At 43.7% G+C, this 18,034-nt stretch overlaps 1 protein-coding gene and 1 long non-coding RNA gene across 7 annotated transcripts in view; one reads left to right on the plus strand and one right to left on the minus strand.

Moving 5' to 3' along the window:
• Positions 1 to 18,034, plus strand: part of RBPJ (recombination signal binding protein for immunoglobulin kappa J region) — an 87,794-nt gene that overhangs the window by 41,711 nt on the left and 28,049 nt on the right. The window contains exons 1-2 of one of the 6 annotated variants that reach the window (XM_081207811.1): positions 8,052 to 8,071; positions 12,332 to 12,374. The exons of 1 other annotated variant lie outside the window; for it this stretch is intronic. Coding sequence is in view for 2 of the 5 variants with exons in the window: in XM_081207808.1 (XP_081063934.1) it covers positions 8,052 to 8,071 (20 nt within the window). In the remaining 3 variants the exon portion in view is untranslated. Of the gene's footprint in view, positions 1 to 409; positions 563 to 7,969; positions 8,072 to 8,129; positions 8,195 to 11,268; positions 11,661 to 12,331; positions 12,375 to 18,034 lie in introns of those variants that run through there. 4 more of the 6 variants (XM_081207810.1, XM_081207809.1, XM_081207808.1 and 1 more) reach the window with 4 other exon arrangements.
• Positions 1 to 18,034, minus strand: part of LOC308594685 — a 201,794-nt gene that overhangs the window by 1,609 nt on the left and 182,151 nt on the right. The gene's annotated exons all lie outside the window — the stretch shown is intronic.

Genomic DNA, 18,034 nt, shown 5'->3' on the forward strand with positions numbered 1-18,034 from the left:
TTGATTCATATTTAAAGCACATAACTCGCCCTGAAGAATCCTAAGGACTGCAAATTTGTTGAGAATGCTGGAAATGGTAGCTCTGTGTGGTGGAAACTTCCCATATTTTTTGGGGGGGGGGCATGTGCTTTAAATGTGTTGAATATGCTTTAAATGTATACAGTGGATCTGCTAACCAGTGCTGAGATTAGCATTCCAGACTATCTGCTCTAACTCTGTCCTCTGCCTTGGCCTTAGATTTGCCTTAAATTTCCACAAGATTCTGATCACGAATAATGATCTGTTGTTCTGTAGCACTATAACATGTAATAATTACAATTGTTAAATTCCATAAAATGCCAGGTTAAAAACCTGCACCTCTGTGAATTCCAGATTCTTTCTAGACAGTTGGTGTGTTTGTGTTTGACAGAAGGATTTGGGGACCACAGAAGAGAAGGGCATTTGAACTGGAAGTGTGTTGGCAGCAGCAAAGGCTCCATAATTACTGCAAATGGGTGCTCAGAGCGTGACCGATTTGACAACACCCTTGGCTACAGGAAAGTTTATCCAGCACCATAATGAGGTAACTAGTAATCTTTTTTAAACTTCTCCCCCTCAACGCAGTGCTTCTCAGACTATCTGGCTAGTGAAGCCATCTTCCCTCCTGCAATGTGCAGAGGACCAATACCACATTTGGTCCCTGAAGCCTCCCGCCCAACCTGGGCTGTGGTGGGGTCACTGAGGACTGGCAGACCCATTCTGCAGACCACCACTTTGAGCAGTACTGCACTAGTAAGATTATCCAACTGCGGTGGTTGCCATAGTTCTCAAGAGACAATGGCGTGAAATCAAACTGCTGTGTTAGCAGCACCAAAGTGCCCTCATCAAGGTGCAAGCCTGGGCAGTTTGTATGGAGGTCATGGGCTACCCAGAAGACAAGAACTCCTTCTTGGCCTTGCTGATGGGGTCCAAAGGAAAGCAGAGCAAGATGTTTGGTGCCAGCTTGGTTGCAGGAGTTGCTGGAAGGAGAAGTATAAGAAGAAGAGTCTGGATTTGATATCCCGCTTTATCACTACCCTAAGGAGTCTCAAAGCGGCTAACAATCTCCTTTCCCTTCCTACCCCACAACAAACACTCTGTGAGGTGAGTGGGGCTGAGAGACTTCAGAGACGTGCGACTAGCCCAAGGTCACCCAGCAGCTGCATGTGGAAGAGCGGGGAAGCGAACCCAGTTCACCAGATTACGAGTCCACTGCTCTTAACCACTACACCATGCTGGCATCTGGCTTCTAAGGCACCATCCAACTGTCTTAGGGTCTCCACTCTGGATTTGTGTAGTTAACTCCTTAGCCTTTTCTTCTCCACAAGGTAGCAGAGGTTTAGGAGCAGAGTTTTCCTTCTCCTAGATGAGTGACCTTTCCAGTGTGGTGTAGTGGTTAAGAGCGGTAGTCTCGTAATCTGGGGAACCGGGTTCGCATCTCTGCTCCTCCACATGTAGCTGCTGGGTGACCTTGGGCCAGTCACACTTCTTTGAAGTCTCTCAGCCCCACTCACCTCACAGAGTGTTTGTTGTGGGGAGGAAGGGAGAGGAGAATGTTAGCCGCTTTGAGACTCCTTAAAGGGAGTGAAAGGCAGGATATCAAATCCAAACTCCTCCTCCTCCTCCTCTTCTTCTTCTTCTTCTTCTTCTTCTTCTTCTTCTTCCAGGTTGATGAGTTCCATCTGCCCCTCGCTTCCTTCTACAGCACATGCAGAAACCACTTCTTGACCATTGGACAAAAGCTTGGTTTTGTCCACTCATGTCTTTGCATGCAGGGGAAGTCCCCAATTCACTAAAAGTTTGAGACTGATCGGAAACATTCTTTCATATGTGGGGGACTTGTAAAAGGGTAAAAGAGTATTGGGAAATGATCCATAATGAATTGAAAAAAAGTTTAAAAGTACCTTCTCAAAAAGGGACGTGGGTGGCGCTGTGGGTTAAACCACAGAGCCTAGGACTTGCCAATCAGAAGGTCGGCAGTTTGAATCCCCGCGATGGGGTGAGCTCCCGTGGCTCGGTCCCTGCTCCTGCCAACCTAGCAGTTCGAAAGCACGTCAAGGTGCAAGTAGATAAATAGGTACTGCTCTGATGGGAAGGTAAACGGCGTTTCCGTGCACTGCTCTGGTTTGCCAGAAGCGGCTTAGTCATGCTGGCCACATGACCCGGAAGCTGTACCCCGGCTCCCTCGGCCAATAAAGTGAGATGAGCGCTGCAACCCCAGAGTCAGTCATGACTGGACCTAATGGTCAGGGGTCCCTTTACCTTTACCTTCCCAAAAAACTCAAGAGTCCTTCTTTTGGGGATAATTCAGGCTGAAATTCCTAGGTGTCCAAAAAGTTTATTTATGTATACTACTCCTGCGGCCCATGTTTTGTTAGCTCAAAAATGGAGAATGAGCGAGGTCCCAACCAAAGAATGGCAACTCAAGTTGACAGAATATGCACAACTCGAAGACTTAACATATAGAGTAAGAGAATAAGAAGAACATATGTTTAAAGAAGATTGTGAAACGTTTGGCAGCATTAAGATAAATTCAACAGTGTAAATAAGTTTTGATGGATGTAATAATGGAATACTGAATGGTATAGTTTTTTGTAAAATATGCAGGGATTTATGATATGTAAAATGAACCATGGAAAGAGAAGAAGGGGAGTCATTGATATCTTAAGGATGTAAAATGAGTATTTTAAAAGGACCCCTGGATGGTTAAGTCCAGTCAAAGGCAACTATGGAGTGTGGTGCTCATCTTGCTTTCAGGCCAAGGGAGCTGGCGTTTGTCCACAGAAAGCTTTCCGGGTCATGTGGCCAGAATGACTAAACCGCGTCTGGCACAACGGATACACAGCAACAGAAACCAGAGCGCACAGAAAAGACGTTCACCTTCCCGCTACAGCGGTACCTATTTATCTACTTGCACTGGTGTGCTTTCGAACTGCTAGGTTGGCAGGAGCAGGGGCAAAGCAACGGGAGCTCACCCTGTTGCGGGGATTCAAATCGCCGACCTTCCATCGGCAAACACAAGAGGCTCAGTGGTTTAGACTACAGCACTACCTGTGTTCCTTACCTTTAAGCAAGTAACCAGGTTGCATACCTGCTCTGAGAGTGACTGAAAAATCCAATCACACCCAGCATAACAATAAGGCAGAATTACTACCTGCTTTTCCCATTGAGTCTCATTCAAAGAGTTAAGAGCAATGAATCCTGCATATATGCAGCAGGAACTTTCCTTAATAGATTCTTTATTGTCATTACACTAGTGCAACATTGCACAAGTGCAACGAAATTGGATGCCATCCCTCAAAAACAGTAAAAGCAAAACAACAACAACAACCAAACAAACCACCTTCCAACCACACCCACCCCCACCCCCAAAAACTCCCAGATCTCACTATCGAGTTACAGCATTCAAAAGGGCCACAGCTCTTGGATAGAAACTATTTTTCAGTCTATTTGTCCTTGACTTGATGTTTCTATACCTCCTGCCAGAAGGCAGTAGTGCAAACAGACTGTATCCCGGGTGAGATGGATCCTGCAGGATGTTGTTTGCTTTCCTAAGGCAACGGGAACCGTACAGTTCTTCCAAAGGTGGGAGAGGGTGACCAATAATCCTTTGGGCTGTGGTTATGACCTTCTGGAGCACCTTCCTCTCTCTAGCTGTACAACTGGAGAACCAAGCACAAATACAGTATGTGAGTATGCTCTCTATGGAGCCTCGGTAGAAGGACACCAGCAGTCTCTCACTCAGATTGTTCTTTTTTAAAAGTCTGAGGAAATAAATTCTCTGCTGGGCCTTCTTCACCAGAGCAGTGGTATTTGCGCTCCAAGTCATGCCCTGATCCATAGTCACTCCCAAGAACCTGAATTCCGCCACCCTCTCCACCCGTTCCCCGTTGATAGGCAAGGGCTGAATGTCCGCCTTTTTTTTCCTGTAATCCACCACCAATTCCTTGGTCTTAGCCGTATTAAGAGCCAGATTGTTCTCTCCACACCAAACACAGAGCCGCTCCACCTCGTCCCGATAGGCGGACTCATCCCCTCCTGAAATGAGCCCCACCACCGTAGTATCATCAGCAAACTTGATGATTTTGTTGCTGGAGTAGATGGCTGTACAGTCATACGTATAGAGAGCATAGAGCAGGGGACTCAACACGCAACCCTGTGGTGAGCCGGTGTTAAGGCTAAGGGCTGTGGACACATGTGACCCTACTCTAACCCTCTGAGAACGTTCTGACAAAAAATCCAAAACCCAGAGACAGGTGGAGTTGGGGAGTCCAATCGTCTCTAGCTTGGACACCAGTCTATGGGGGAGGATAGTGTTAAAAGCAGAGCTAAAATCCACAAACAGCAGCCTCACATAATTCCCCGGCTGCTCCAGATGGGACAGAGCAGCATGGAGAGTGGTGGTGATAGCCTTGGCAGACAAAGACTTGGGGCTTGCATCAGATTTATTTTGTGTGCCCTGCAGTTTGAGAAATTCTTCCAGGGCAAATGCTTTTTTCAATAACAAGCAAACATTCAAATGAATAAATGCTAGTATTGTGTGTGTGTGTGTGTGTGTGTGTGTGTGTGTGTTGGGGTGTGTGTGTAATGTTTGAAATGTATTAAAGGCTGACCTATTTTTTTTCATCCTGTTTTCCTCCCAGTTGGATTTAAGGCACATAAATTAAAGGCCCCTTAAAATTATCACCTAGAGACAGTTTATGGCAAAAATCCATAAGCCATTCATAGCTCAACTGAAGCAGCATGAGCCCAGAGGGAGGGATACCTATTTTCAAAAAGAGAACTTAAAAGGATTATGGATTGTTTCATGAACTTTAAATAGAGGATTTGCAAAAGTCCACTGAATGCAGGAAATGTTCCTTGAATGGAACCAACTTCAGTAATGCAGATATGACAAAGAGCGAGAAAAACTTCATTTTATTCATTTTATATATTTACACCTCACCCTTAAATTAAAATAGAGGGGAAATCGAGGTTGGTTAGCTTGCCATAAATAGAATTGGTTTTAGCACAGTTCACATATATAGGAGAAATACAAGTTTTTTCACAGACATTACACAAATTAGTGCGTCTTTTTTTTAAACACAAGTGTATTGATAGTAGACTTGAATGCAGAAAAACCCATTTTTTAAAAATGTATTTAAACACAAACCCACACACCTTTCACTTTCTCCTCGATTAATAGTATTAAAAGTTATTTTCTGCTCCTCTTAAGCTTGGGGAAATTTCTCCCCAGAGGCTCACCTGGTGTCTTCATTATATATCTTTAGGTGCCAGGCTAAAATGTTTCCCTTCAACCAGACGTTCGCCTGATGAACATTTATGGCTTTTTTAATGTGTTTGTGGAGCTTATTGGTTTTGTTTTGTTTTACGATGTGTCCTGTGTTCTCATTTTGTATTTTTCTGTTGTGAACCGCCCCAGGGTTTTCAAATGACGGGCAGCAAACAAATCTAAAAATAATAGTAATAGCAAAATAAAGTGAAAGTCAAGTCCTTCTGCCTTAAGTGGAAATGGTAATTGCAGTGGTGCCTCGCAAGATGAAAAGAATCCGTTCTGTGATTCTCTTCGTCTAGCGGTTTTTTGTCTTGCGAAGCAAGCCCATTGACGGATTAGCAGATTAGCGCTATTAGCAGCTTTTAGCGGCTTATCTGCTGATTGGATCAGCTGATAAGCGGCTTAGAAAAGGGGGGGGGGAACCAGCAGGAACTCGCAAGACATTGTCGTCTTGCGAAGCAAGCCCATAGGAGCACCTCCAAAACGGAAAACCCTTTCGTCTAGTGGGTTTTCCGTCTTGCGAGGCATTCGTCTTGCGGGGCACCACTGTATATTGAGGGTCCAATGGAATGAGTATCATGACAACTAGTAAATTCTTATCTGCTGCAGCCTTCATCTGCCTTACCAGCCATTGTACTATACCACTTGTTATCTTCCACCTATCTTGCAATTGAGGACTTCTTGGATCATTCTTTGTCTAGCTCCTCCCCTTTGACCTTACCGCCTTGGGTGACCCTACTGGGAGACTCCCAAGGGCTTCGCTCACAAGGGTCATAGGAACGTGCAAGCCCACTCACCACAACAAGGTGATGATCCAGCGAGTTGAGTTTGGGGTGAGTTTTTGGAAGAAGCAATGGTTCTTCTACATCTACTTTGTTGGACTGGTCATGTTGTGTGGATGCCTGAGCATCGTCTTCCAAAGCAACTACTCTATTCCGAACTTAAAAATGGAAAGCGTAATGCTGGTGGTCAACAAAAGAGGTTTAAAGACTCTCTCAAGGCAAATCTAAAAAAATTGTAGCATAAACACTGACAATTGGGAAACACTGGCTGTTAGTGCTCCAATTGGAAAACAGCCTTTACCTAGGTGTCATGGACTTTGAAGATGCTTGAACTCAGAATGAAAGGGAGAAACTTGATAGGAAGAAGGTACGTTTAGCAAACCCTCACCAAGATCAACACCAAGCCGGAAACCTATTTCCCCACTGTGGAAGGACGTGTGGATCCAGAATTGGCCTCCGCAGTCACTTACAGACTCACTGTTAAGATTGTGATCATGGAAGACAATCTTACTTGCCAAGAGCGATTGCCAAAGAAGAAGATCTTGAGGATCGCTGCCCACGCCCAACTGAGCTCACTCTCCCTACTGCAACCAACGAGGCTGACTTAGAGGCAATTCATCAGTGACCCAAATGATGCACAACGCATGCAGGCTTACCCAAATGTAATTAAAAACCAGTTAATCCATTTTTTAAAAAATGCACCAGGGTAGTCTGTGGTAACCTGAGGCAAAATTATATGAAAACGATACATCGATGGTATCTAACACCGAGTAAATGGGCAAAAAATGTATAAATCTAAATCAAACAAGTGTTGGAAATGTAAAGAGAAAAACGGTTCTTTTTATCATATGTGGTGGTCTTGTAGTAAGGTTAAAGCTTACTGGGAAATGATATATAATAAAATGAAAAGGATGTTTAAAATAATGTTTGTAAAAAACAAACCAACCCAGAAGCTTTTCTTTTGGAAATTATAGGGACAGAACTACCAAAATTGTATAAAAATTTATTCATGTATGCGACAACAGCGTCAAGAATGCGACTCGCCCCAAAATGGAAAGAAGCAGAAGTCCCTAAAAATAATGGATACAAAAACTTATGGAATATGCAGAAATGGCAAACTTACCAGAAGAATAAATCAAGATAATTTTTTTTTATAAAGGAATGGAAATGGTTTATGGAATATTTACAGATAAATTGTAAACAGATAAGAACATTGGCAGGATTGTTGTAATAACATGCAGTTTCATTAAGAGTATATATTTAAAGAAGATGAATAAATGAGTAAATTAAGTTAATTTGGAATAAGCAGAAGATACTAAAAATAAAATTAAGGAACAGCAGAAAGATGGGGAAGGAGGTCAAGTTTTGAAATGTCAAAATGATTGTAAAATCAGTGAAATGCCATAAACCTAAAAAGTGTGTGTGTGTGTGTGTGTGTGTGTGTGTGTGTGTGTGTGTGTGTGTGTGTGTGTGTGTGTGTGTGTATATATATATATATATATATATATATTAATGAATGAATGAAATGGTCTCGCCCGCGGCCCTACGCGAATGGTTCGGTCCGCTCTCTCCCACGCTGAAGCCTCTGCGCTCGCTAGGTCAGGCGTAAAGGGAATCCCCCTCCTGCCCCTCCTCCTTCCTATGACCGCCCTTCTCGCGATATCCTTTCTCCGCTTCCCTCGAACAGATCTCGCGAGTCTTCGAGCCGAGTTCCCACGCCTGTTGTGTCTGACTTCTGAGACGCGAGAGCGACACAGACCCCCGTCAGTGTGTGTGTGTGTGTGTGTAAGTGACGTGAGCGAATGGGCGGGGTTTCCCGCACGCCCCGCCCCTTTCCACTCCTTTGCGGTTGCGATAAGCTTGTCCTCTCCCCCGCGTGCGCGTGCGCGCTGCTGGTTTCCGCGGGGAGGCGCGCGCGACGGCTACCTCGGCTCCCTTCTCGCGAGAGTAGGAGTTTTAGCGAGAGTTTGTGGAAGATGGCGCCTGTTGTGACAGGGTGAGTGCGGGGGGGGGTGGCTCTCTCGACATAGTTCCTCAGGGGCCCGTTTCCTTCCCGTCCCTCAGCCGGCCGGCCCGGCTCTCGCCCCTCCGCCGCCCGTTCCTCGAGCTGCGGATTCGGGTGGGGTCTCCTTTCTTCTCACGGCCGCTGCCGCTTCTCCGGTTGCGGGGGAACCGGAACGGTGGTGGTACTGGTGGTCGGTCGGTCGGTGGTTGTGGGGAGGCCGAGTCGCCTGGGCCCTCGAAGGGCCGGGGGTCCGGGTGGCGGGAAAGTCCCGCCTCGAGCCTCGTCGCTGTGGGGAAGCGCTTCTTGACGCGCGGAGCTCGTCGCTGTGGGGAGAAGCGGGGGGCTTCTGTGGGGAGAAGAGGCAAAACACCCCCACACGTGAAAACTGCCTGGTCCTGCGTGTCTCCGGCTCAGTGGTGTTAACACCGCCCCCCCCCAAAAAAGGAGAGGGGGGGTAAAAAGCGCTCTGGAGTAAAAGTCACTTCAGGGGCTCTGAGGAACTTGGCACGTCTGCGCGCTCTTGACTGCTTTTATTTCGGGGGTGCATCTTACCCTCTGCCTTTCTGACATATGCAAGGAGGAATTGCATCGCGTTGCCTTGACACTTGCGTGGTGCTCGTGTTGGTGGTGCCTGGAATGAGGCGCAGACCCCCCCCCCAAAGTGAGAGCTGTCACTTCAAGCCCCCCAATGCCCTGCATGGTTAAGCTGCCCTCTTGTGTGTTGCATTGCATAACTAACTTCCCCAGCTTCCTTGCAGTGCCTGAAGGTTGTTGCGTGAAGTTGGTTGGATTGAAAGCAAAGGCTTCCGTATCTTTGCTTTGTGGTGTGCGGTTAATGGGAACGTCCCCCTAGGTGAGTTGAGCTTTGGGTCTTAGTGACATACTGAGCATGTTCCGGTTTTCCTTGAAGGGGCCCTATCTCTTACTCTCAGGGTTGTGGTTTTGAGCCCTACAATGGGCCAAAGGTTCCTGCCTTGCAGGGGGTTGGACTCTGTGATTCTGTCTCAGAAGCTGATGATGCCTTTTTGTGTTGCTTCACGAGGCCCTGCTGCGGCATATCACACTTGACTTAAGTTATGGGTTGTCTTCTGGCAACAGCATCAGTCCATTGGGGCTTAGAGTTAGCCTTCAAGGTAGCCGGTGTCATTTAGGTCACATGATTTCATTGAAAGCAAATGCTTTTTGGTGATTGGGTAGGAATTTGTTGTATAGAGATTTCTGTTGTTCAGACATTACAGAAACAATATCCTGTTCCAAACTTCGAATGTGTCTGCAGTCTTACGCTATAATTTGCGAAGTAAAAGTATACCACCTCTATTAATTATGGAATTTACTTCTACAAAGTATCTTAAAATTAGTGCACTGATAGCTTGGTTGAAAATATCAGAAAAGTCCTTCAATAAAGTCACTTTCTAACACACTTTAGTATCACAGTATGCAACTAATATGTTGCTCCCTTCCTCTCCAAAGAAAGCAGGAATTGTTTCTTACAAATTTCAAATTATTTAAGGTTTTAGGGTCGGGGTGTCAAGATGAAAATAGGCTTGGACTATTTGATTCAGCTTTTCTGTGGTTTATAGATTCTTTTTATTCTGGTCCTGTATTCAGGGTATGCTTTTTTACTGTTGAGCATCAATTGCTGCTAACATTCTGAACTGAAAAGTAGTTCCTTCTAGCTTTAGATTGTTACAAATTCCAATTGCTTGTAAGTGAAGGCAAGGTAAATGTGTTCCTCAGGATCTAGTTCTCTGCATGAATAAGTGTTGAGTATTGCACTGAACAGTTAATTATTATGAAGTTAACATTCCTTAATCTATTTCTGATACAAAGTTAACATCAAAAATCTTGTGGAATATGTTCTTCTGTCAGTACATTGAAAAGTCATAAAAAGAGGAGTTACAGTATTGTAGTACCTTGCTAATTGAGAGATATTGTTTTGTGCAGACAGAATTTAACTCCTTTCCCACCCTGTTCTTCACACTTTGGGCCTCTTCTGACTGGATCTTAGTTGCTGCTTTATCACTGTAAAAATAACTTACATATTATTGGGCACTTTGTCATACATAATTTAATATTTTATGTAACACTTTCATTGTGCAGATGCTAGGCTGAGACCATTATTAGAGACATGGGTATCATTTTCTTAAGCAGCAGTGCAGCATATTTGGAGAAACTTTGATTGATGGGAGGCTTTGACATTTACTTTGAAACATAAGGAGAAATTCCATCCAGTGAAAAATAATGCATGGCAGATACACACTTAAGAGGGAGGGTGGACACCAGCAGGAATATTGGGGGGGATCATTGCCATGCTGTTATATGATGCATCTAAGGATTAAATTTGGTGATACCACATTTTTCTAGGGACATGGGTGGCGCTGTGGTCTAAACCACAGAGCCTAGGGCTTGCCAATCAGAAGGCTGGCGGTTCAAATCCCTGCAACGGGGTGAGCTCCCGTTGTTTGGTCCCAGCTCCTGCCCACCTAGCAGTTTGAAAGCATGTCAAAGTGCAAGTAGATAAATAGGTGCTGCTCCGGTGGGAAGGTAAATGGTGTTTCCGTGTGCTGCTCTGGTTCGCCAGAAGCGGCTTAGTCATGCTGGCTACATGACCCGTAAGCTGTACGCTGGCTCCCTCGGCCAGTAAAGCAAGATGAGCCCCACAACCCCAGAGTCGTCCGCGACTGGACCTAACGGTCAAGGGTCCCTTTACCTTTACCTTTTTCTAATCGGTGTTTGTTTGAATACTGTACCCTCTGTAAACTTGTGGAAACAACAGTGAAGAACTTGGACAGGTTGCAGAGAGAAGAGGGACATTTGGAAGCTTAGAAAACCGCTTTGCAATGTGGGGTTCCTGGGGCAAAATATTCCTAAGGCAACTGTACCCTATAAAGCAAGGGTGGGCTGAAGGTAGATCAAGATCTACTGGTAGATCTACTGATTGTCAGGGTTTTGTACTTTCAGTTGTTTAACAGTACCAGCAAAAATTAGTTTCTTTGCTAAATTAAGACTGCTGAAATAAATAAAAGTAACCGGGAATGTATTTTTGCAGGAAAGGGTTAAAATATTAGTTTTGTTTTTGACTGAAAACCAGTTCCTAGGTTTAGAATGTGCTCAGAAGCATCCCCCTATTTTAAAGAAAACAACAACCCTATGTCTCTCTTGAGTAGATCTTGTGGCGCTAACAGAGAACAAAGTAGACCCAACAAACCTCAAGTCTGTCCACTCCTGCTCTAAAGTATTTGAAGACATGGTATATTTGAGGATGGACTCTTCTGTGGTCCTTTTCTAGTGGCCCACCAGTCATTTATCAGCAAAGAAACAGCTTCCTCAGTGGAAGGGGATTTGGAAGCAAAGAAATAATATGAGAGTGCAAGTATTACTTCTCCTTGCCTGTATCTGTCATCAGGCAAGTTGACTGCTTGCCCCAAATAAAAGTACAACTTGTGCATATATACAGGTAGAGGGGGTGACAGCACACAGAGATGAAGGGCACTGGACTCTCTCAACTGTGCTTGAAGAGTTAACACCTGAAAGAGTAACCAGATTTCTAAATATCCCAAGTGACGGAAGTTTGATACTGGTAAGCTTGTAAGAGACTGCTTAGAACAAAAAATTATAGCTGTAAACTTGTGATGTGTTGCTTGTAAAAGTTGGCTCTCTGATCAGAATACTGTATTGAATTGGTTTACTTCCCTCCAAATAAATCTTGACTTGGTTCAGTTTTTTTTTAAAAAAGGCATTGGTTTCTTCTTATTTATTTAACTAATTTATAGGCCACTTAATCCTTTACACATCTATATGAAACTCATACAAAAATGTCTCAAAGTTTTTTAGAGACTGCCAAGTTTGTGGAATAGATAGTGCTTTGTAGCCTTTTAAGTATTGACCCACATTTGTAAAAATGTCTTACATAGCAAATATGAATTCCCTTTGTGTGAAGAGATAAGAAGGCTTCTATAATCTGGATCAGTAGTTCTATGTTTTCTCAGGCTGTTGATACATCACAGATTACTGAAACTGCCATGTGGAGGCAAGCAGGTAGGCTTGTAATTCTTGTGGGGTTGTTTGCAAGCCTTTATAATGGTTTGTGTCCAGTGTATCTAAGAAATATCCTCCTTCCTTATGTTCTGTCTTGCACACCAAGATTTATCAAGAGTATTTTACTGACTGAATTAATTTTGTGCCGTGGAATCAGGGTGTTTATAAAGAGTTTCATTGCTTGACTCATAACTAGGAATCTCTTCTTCCTAGACATTTATTGGAGCCTAAACTGAGGATTTTTCAGAAATACTAAGTAAGTCTTCATCATTATTGTGTCTGCTATTTGATAGTTGAGTTTAGGTAGCACAGATCTTATTTGCATGTATTTTCTTTCTGTTATAAAACCCCATTACAAGTTGAATTGACTGTGAATTACGTTTGGCTACCCACTGAGATTTGTAGCTCGTCATGCTAAAAATGTGAATAAACAAATAAGCACCTCTGTTTTTTATTCGAAGGGAATGGTTAGGAAATTGGCTGTACAGTACTACAAGTGTTGATTACTTGGTATCTTATTGTGTTAGGTACTGTAAAGCTATTGAATATATTCCTGAATATAATAATAGTAAAACAAATGAATGAAATAAGATGATGTGCTAAAGAGTGGATTTGATAGCAGCAGTAGTTGTGGGATCCACAGTATAAACTTACTACCAAACTTATTACCTTTTCTGTCTTCAAATGTAGATAATTTTTATCATTGAAAAATATGATAGTATTACCTGTTTGCTTCTGCATTTGGAACAAAACCTTGTGAACAAAAATATATTTACACAATCCTTTGAAATTCTGACCTTAAATCTTCTTCCCAGTAGCATAAGTCATGAGCCATTGCTTTGACAGTTAATTTGGTATAGGCGTCCCTCCCCACTTTCTATTAAACAGTACAGAATGGGGAGGAATTAGCAAAAGCGGGAGAATGGGTTTGTGGCTGATCTAGTGTGGCTTTAGAAAAAATAACTGAACTATTGTCAAATGAAGTAGATTCAGTTCCCCACTGAAGCTGGGTAACCTTTATATGCATCTTACAGGTTATCATCAGTGTTAGAGACTGAGATATGAAAGCTAGCAGCTAAATGGCACCTTAAACCTAGGTTATGGGCGCAACAATGGAATGTCTAGGCACACTTCTTTTACAACAAGAATACAAAGCTGAAAATGAATGAACAGCTAAAATCTTAATATTCATTTTTCACATGCTCTAGTCCTGATCTGAAGACTGCAAAAAAGAAAGCCATGCTTCCCCTGTCCACCCCACTAATATTCTTAAGAGGGTCTCTTCTATAGTCTTCAGAGAGTGACTGGAAGTGGGGAAGCAGAAAAAGGTCCTCCTTTCCTTCCACTCTGCAGTTTTAATCTGAAATCTTAGGCACAGTACTGTGCCCAAAGCTCAGAAACTGCTCGCGCTAATGAAATTCCTTGTCGCAAAATGTGCCTAGAACGCTGGTTATCATGATATTCTTTTTAGAAAGTTCTTTATGAACTAATATTTATTAAATGCTGTAAAAACTAGGAAGCGTTATAAGGAAAGCTTTCCTGAGGGAATAGAGAACAGAACAGATTGTTAGATTACCTGATTAAAGAGCAGGTATGAATGGAGCAGGCAAGAGTCTATATGTATGCTTTTCATTAGCATCTGAGAAGCAAGGTGGCAGCTGCTGGAACAAAGTTTTTGAACTCAAGTGATACACATTCTTGTGTATTGTTGCACATCATCTCGGGCACTTAAAAGTGGATTGGTAATTCATAAACACAATTAACATCACCTTGCCTGTTCTGCTGCTTCTAGTTATTGTTGTCATTGGTGATTTAGATTGGCAGGTGTTGTCATAATGAACTATTATTTCTTTTGTCTTGTTCTTTGGATTGGTAATCTTAGTTGGTGACTAGAAACTAGGTTTTGTAACCTGCTATGGAAAGCTCTTCAGTGTTTGACTTAAATAGCTTCTGGAATGCTCAGGCAGGTTACACCACATAAAACCGGCAGGAAACATGCTCTCTCTAATATATTGTTCAGAATTTGTACTAATAAATGTATTCACCATTGTGAAGCAATCCTTAAAAAAATTACTCTTCTGTATTGCCTTGTGCCATGTTGAAGTAGTGATCACTCTAATACACTGGGGCAAGAAGTATGCTTATAAGTATAAAGTGCACAAGCTATTTAGAGCTTTTTAATTTAAAACCATCACTTTAAAACGTGCCTGTTGTGTGTCTTTGAAGAAGTGTGTTAGCTAATTGGGATCCTGAAACATTCCATTATATGTACAACATTGATATTACTTTATGTTGCAGGAGTGGAAATATGCGCAAGAGCTAAGAGACCTTAGGATTTTGGTCATAATTGGATGGTAGAACCTGGATGTCAACTCTGAATTACTGATTATTACATTGCTCTGTTTTTAAATACAAGCTGTAGAAATTAGAGGGTTCCAGGTGTGTACCTGGGATGGTACACACCAATCCATTAAAATAACACTTTAATACAAGAAAATCATAAAACCAAAAATATGCATAGAACAAGGATCAGAATATCGGGAGGTTACTAAAAATATAATAATTCAGCAACAGCCTAGCTCTTTGAGTAATCATTTCTATAAGCCTAAGAATACTAATGCATCACAATATGATGCCTAAAATCAGCTAGCATAAGGAACAATCTTATCCCCATGGAGAAGGAATTCCATACCTTTTGTGCCATAACAGATAAGGCCTGCTCTTCATAACTACACTGCAGAAAATAGTTGTAAATAGAACTATTGGGTAGGGTCTCTTCCAGATCTTAAGCCATTGGTTGGTAGGTACTAGGGGAGCTGTATAGAATTTTATAGACAAATGTTAGTACCTTAAATTTGACTCAGTAGCAAATAGGCAAACAGTTCAGGTAGCATATACCGTATTTTTCGTCCCATAGGACGCACCTAGTTTTTTTGGGGGGGAAATAAAGGAAAAAATGTTTTCCTTTATTTCTCCCCCAAAACCAGGTCGGGGAACAGCGGGATGGTGGCGCTGCACCTCCCCGCTGTCCCCCGAGCTTGTGGGGCTGGCCGATGTCTGCCCGGCGCGAGGGGCGTTCTGCTTCCAGGCGCGCCGCGCGCGGGGCGGCAAGCTGCTATCTGCAGCCTGGGGAGCCCTGCGGGAACTCCCGCAGGCTCCCCAGGCTTGCTGATAGCTTCCTGAAGCCTGGAGAGCAAGAGTGGTCGGTGTGCACCGACCCCTCTCGCTCTCCAAGCTTCAGCGAAAGCCTGTATTCGCCCCATAGGATGCACACAGATTTCCCCTTCATTTTTGGAGGGGAAAAAGTGCGTCCTATAGGGCGAAAAATACGGTAGTTCAGGTAGCAAATAGGCAGTCAGCAGCCTCTTCTGCACCACCTGCAGCTTTTGGACAGACTTCAAGGAAAGTCTCACAAATAGCACATTGCAGTAGCTTAAATGAGAGGTTACCTGAGCATGTGTTTACATAGGTGAGCTATCAAAGTCCAGGAACAACTGTAGCTGGTGAACAAGTCAGAGCTGAACATACACAGTCCTTGCCATCTGGGCTTCAAGGACATATGCAGTCCTTGATGCTATCTGGGCTTCAAGTGATAGCAGTGTTTTGCCAAGAGCTATTTACCTGCTCCTTCAGGGTGAGTACAACTCAATCCAGAAAGGGCACTCTACCCAACTCCAGATGCGGGTGGCGCTGTGGTCTAAACCACTGAGCCTCTTGGGATTGCTGATCAGAAAGTCGGTGGTTCGAATCCCCGCGACAGGGTGTGCTCCCGTTTCTTTGTCCCAGCTCCCACCAACCCAGCAGTTCAAAAGCACACCAGTGCAAGTAGATAAATAGGTACCTCTGCGGTGGGAAGGTAAACAGCATTTTCGTGTGCTCTGGTTTCCGTCATGGTGTGCCGTTGTGCCAGAGGTGATTTAGTCCTGCTGGCCACATGACCCAGAAAGCTGTCTGTGAACAAACGCCTGTTCCCTCAGCCTGAAAGCGAGATGAGCACCACAGCCCCATAGTGACCTTTGACTGAACTTAACCATCCAGGGGTCCTTTACCTTTATGTTTTTATTGATGACATAGTACTTCAGATCCTGGGATGACAAACTTTAAAAAGCATTGGGGACAAAATAGTACCCTATGGAACCCCACAGCACAAGTGCTGGGGAGCTGAGCTGCTACAGTCTGGTACTGATCCTGCAGATAAGAAGAGTAGAGCCCTGTATTGTGGTGCCTCCAGCTCCTAATCCACAGAACTCATGCCAGTCAATATTATGTTTGGTTCTTGCAAAAGCTGATGAGAAGTCACGGAGAACTAGCATGGTCTCACTCTTCTGATAAAAAGGTCACCAATCGGGGTGACGAGGCCATTTCCATGCTGATCCTAGGCTTGAAGCCAGAATGAAATGGGTCTAGATAATCTGCTTCATCCAGACACACCTGGGACTGACTAATCACTACCTTCTCAATCATCTTTCTCCCATAAAGGGCATTTTTGACTGTGTGGTAGTTACCTAATACCACTATATCCATGTAGGACCTCCTGAGAAGGAGCCTCACCATCTCCAGAGCAATTGGCTGCACCCTCTTCATCATAGAGAATCAATCACTCCTTAGACCCACTCTCAAGTTGTTCCTGGGTGGCTTTTATTTGCCATAATGGACTTATTTTTTTCAAATTGCTACTGTCTTCATGTCTTAAGAGGCCTTTGAGTGACTAACAATAAATTTATTTATTTTTAAATACTATTCTGAAAGTGCTAGGAAAATATTTATAATCATTTCTGTAGTGGGATCTTGAAGAATAAGTTAAACAGGCTTAGGTTAAAATAATTTTTGGTTTTTATTGGAGCTTGCTTTTGCTGATATTCTGTCTTCCTTTGGTGTCTAAGCTCCCCCATCTGGCAACACATTGCACTTTTCTTGGCTTTCTGCATCTGACAGTGGTTGGTACCAAATTCCTTTCTATAATATTACATTACTGCACCACCACGACCACAGGAAACCTGTTAGGTTTCCAAGCACTTTTAAGAGCTTAGTGAAATATTTGGATTCGGGTGAGAGGATGAGCTGCTCCAATGCTGGATTAGTCATGCAGCAAGGTGAAATGACCTGCTTCAGGTGGTACTGGGGAGGTCGCAGGTAGATGAAGTCAGGAATTAGTGTCTGTCTGCCTGGTTCAGAATTTTTTGTTTAAAGTATTGGTCCTAGAATGGGGCCTGTGTCTGGATAGCTCAGTTGGTTAAAGCGTGGTACTGATACAGTGGTACCTCTGGTTACGTACTTAATTCGTTCCGGAGGTCCATTCTTAACCTGAAACTGTTCTTAACCTGAAGCACCACTTTAGCTAATGGGGCCTCCTGCTGCTGCGCTGCCGGAGCCCGATTTCTCTTCTCATCCTGAAGCAAAGTTCTTAACCCGAGGTACTATTTCTGGGTTAGCGGAGTCTGTAACCTGAAGCGTATGTAACCTGAAACGTATGTAACCCGAGGTACCACTGTACTGTAATGCCACGGTTGCAGCTGTATGTTACTACACTGCAGGGGGTTGGACTACATGATCCTCAGGATCCCTTCCAACTCTATGATTGTATGATTCTTTGATTTCCAATTAATTTCAGCCAGCAACATGTGTTAAGACTTCCCTGGACAGCTGGCGTTTTGTTTTTAGACAGGAATTCCCTTCCTGTCTGTCTGGGTTGACATTAACCCCTCATTCAGATAGAGACATGTGCTGTCTTGTTCCAGCTGTACTTAGTGACTGCTTGTTGCTATGCAATTCCTGGGTTTCCAGTCAGCTGGGTACAGCAACAAGGTGTAGGAAGCAGGTGATTAACAGCTGATCAGAATGGTGCACTGCGCCCAGGGAGGGAAGGGTAGGGTTGAGCACAAGTGCCACCCCAATTCTCTGCTCCATTGAAAATGG

The sequence above is a fragment of the Podarcis bocagei genome, assembly GCF_964188305.1.
Source record: "Podarcis bocagei genome assembly, chromosome: 9".
Taxonomy (NCBI): Eukaryota; Metazoa; Chordata; class Lepidosauria; order Squamata; family Lacertidae; genus Podarcis; species Podarcis bocagei.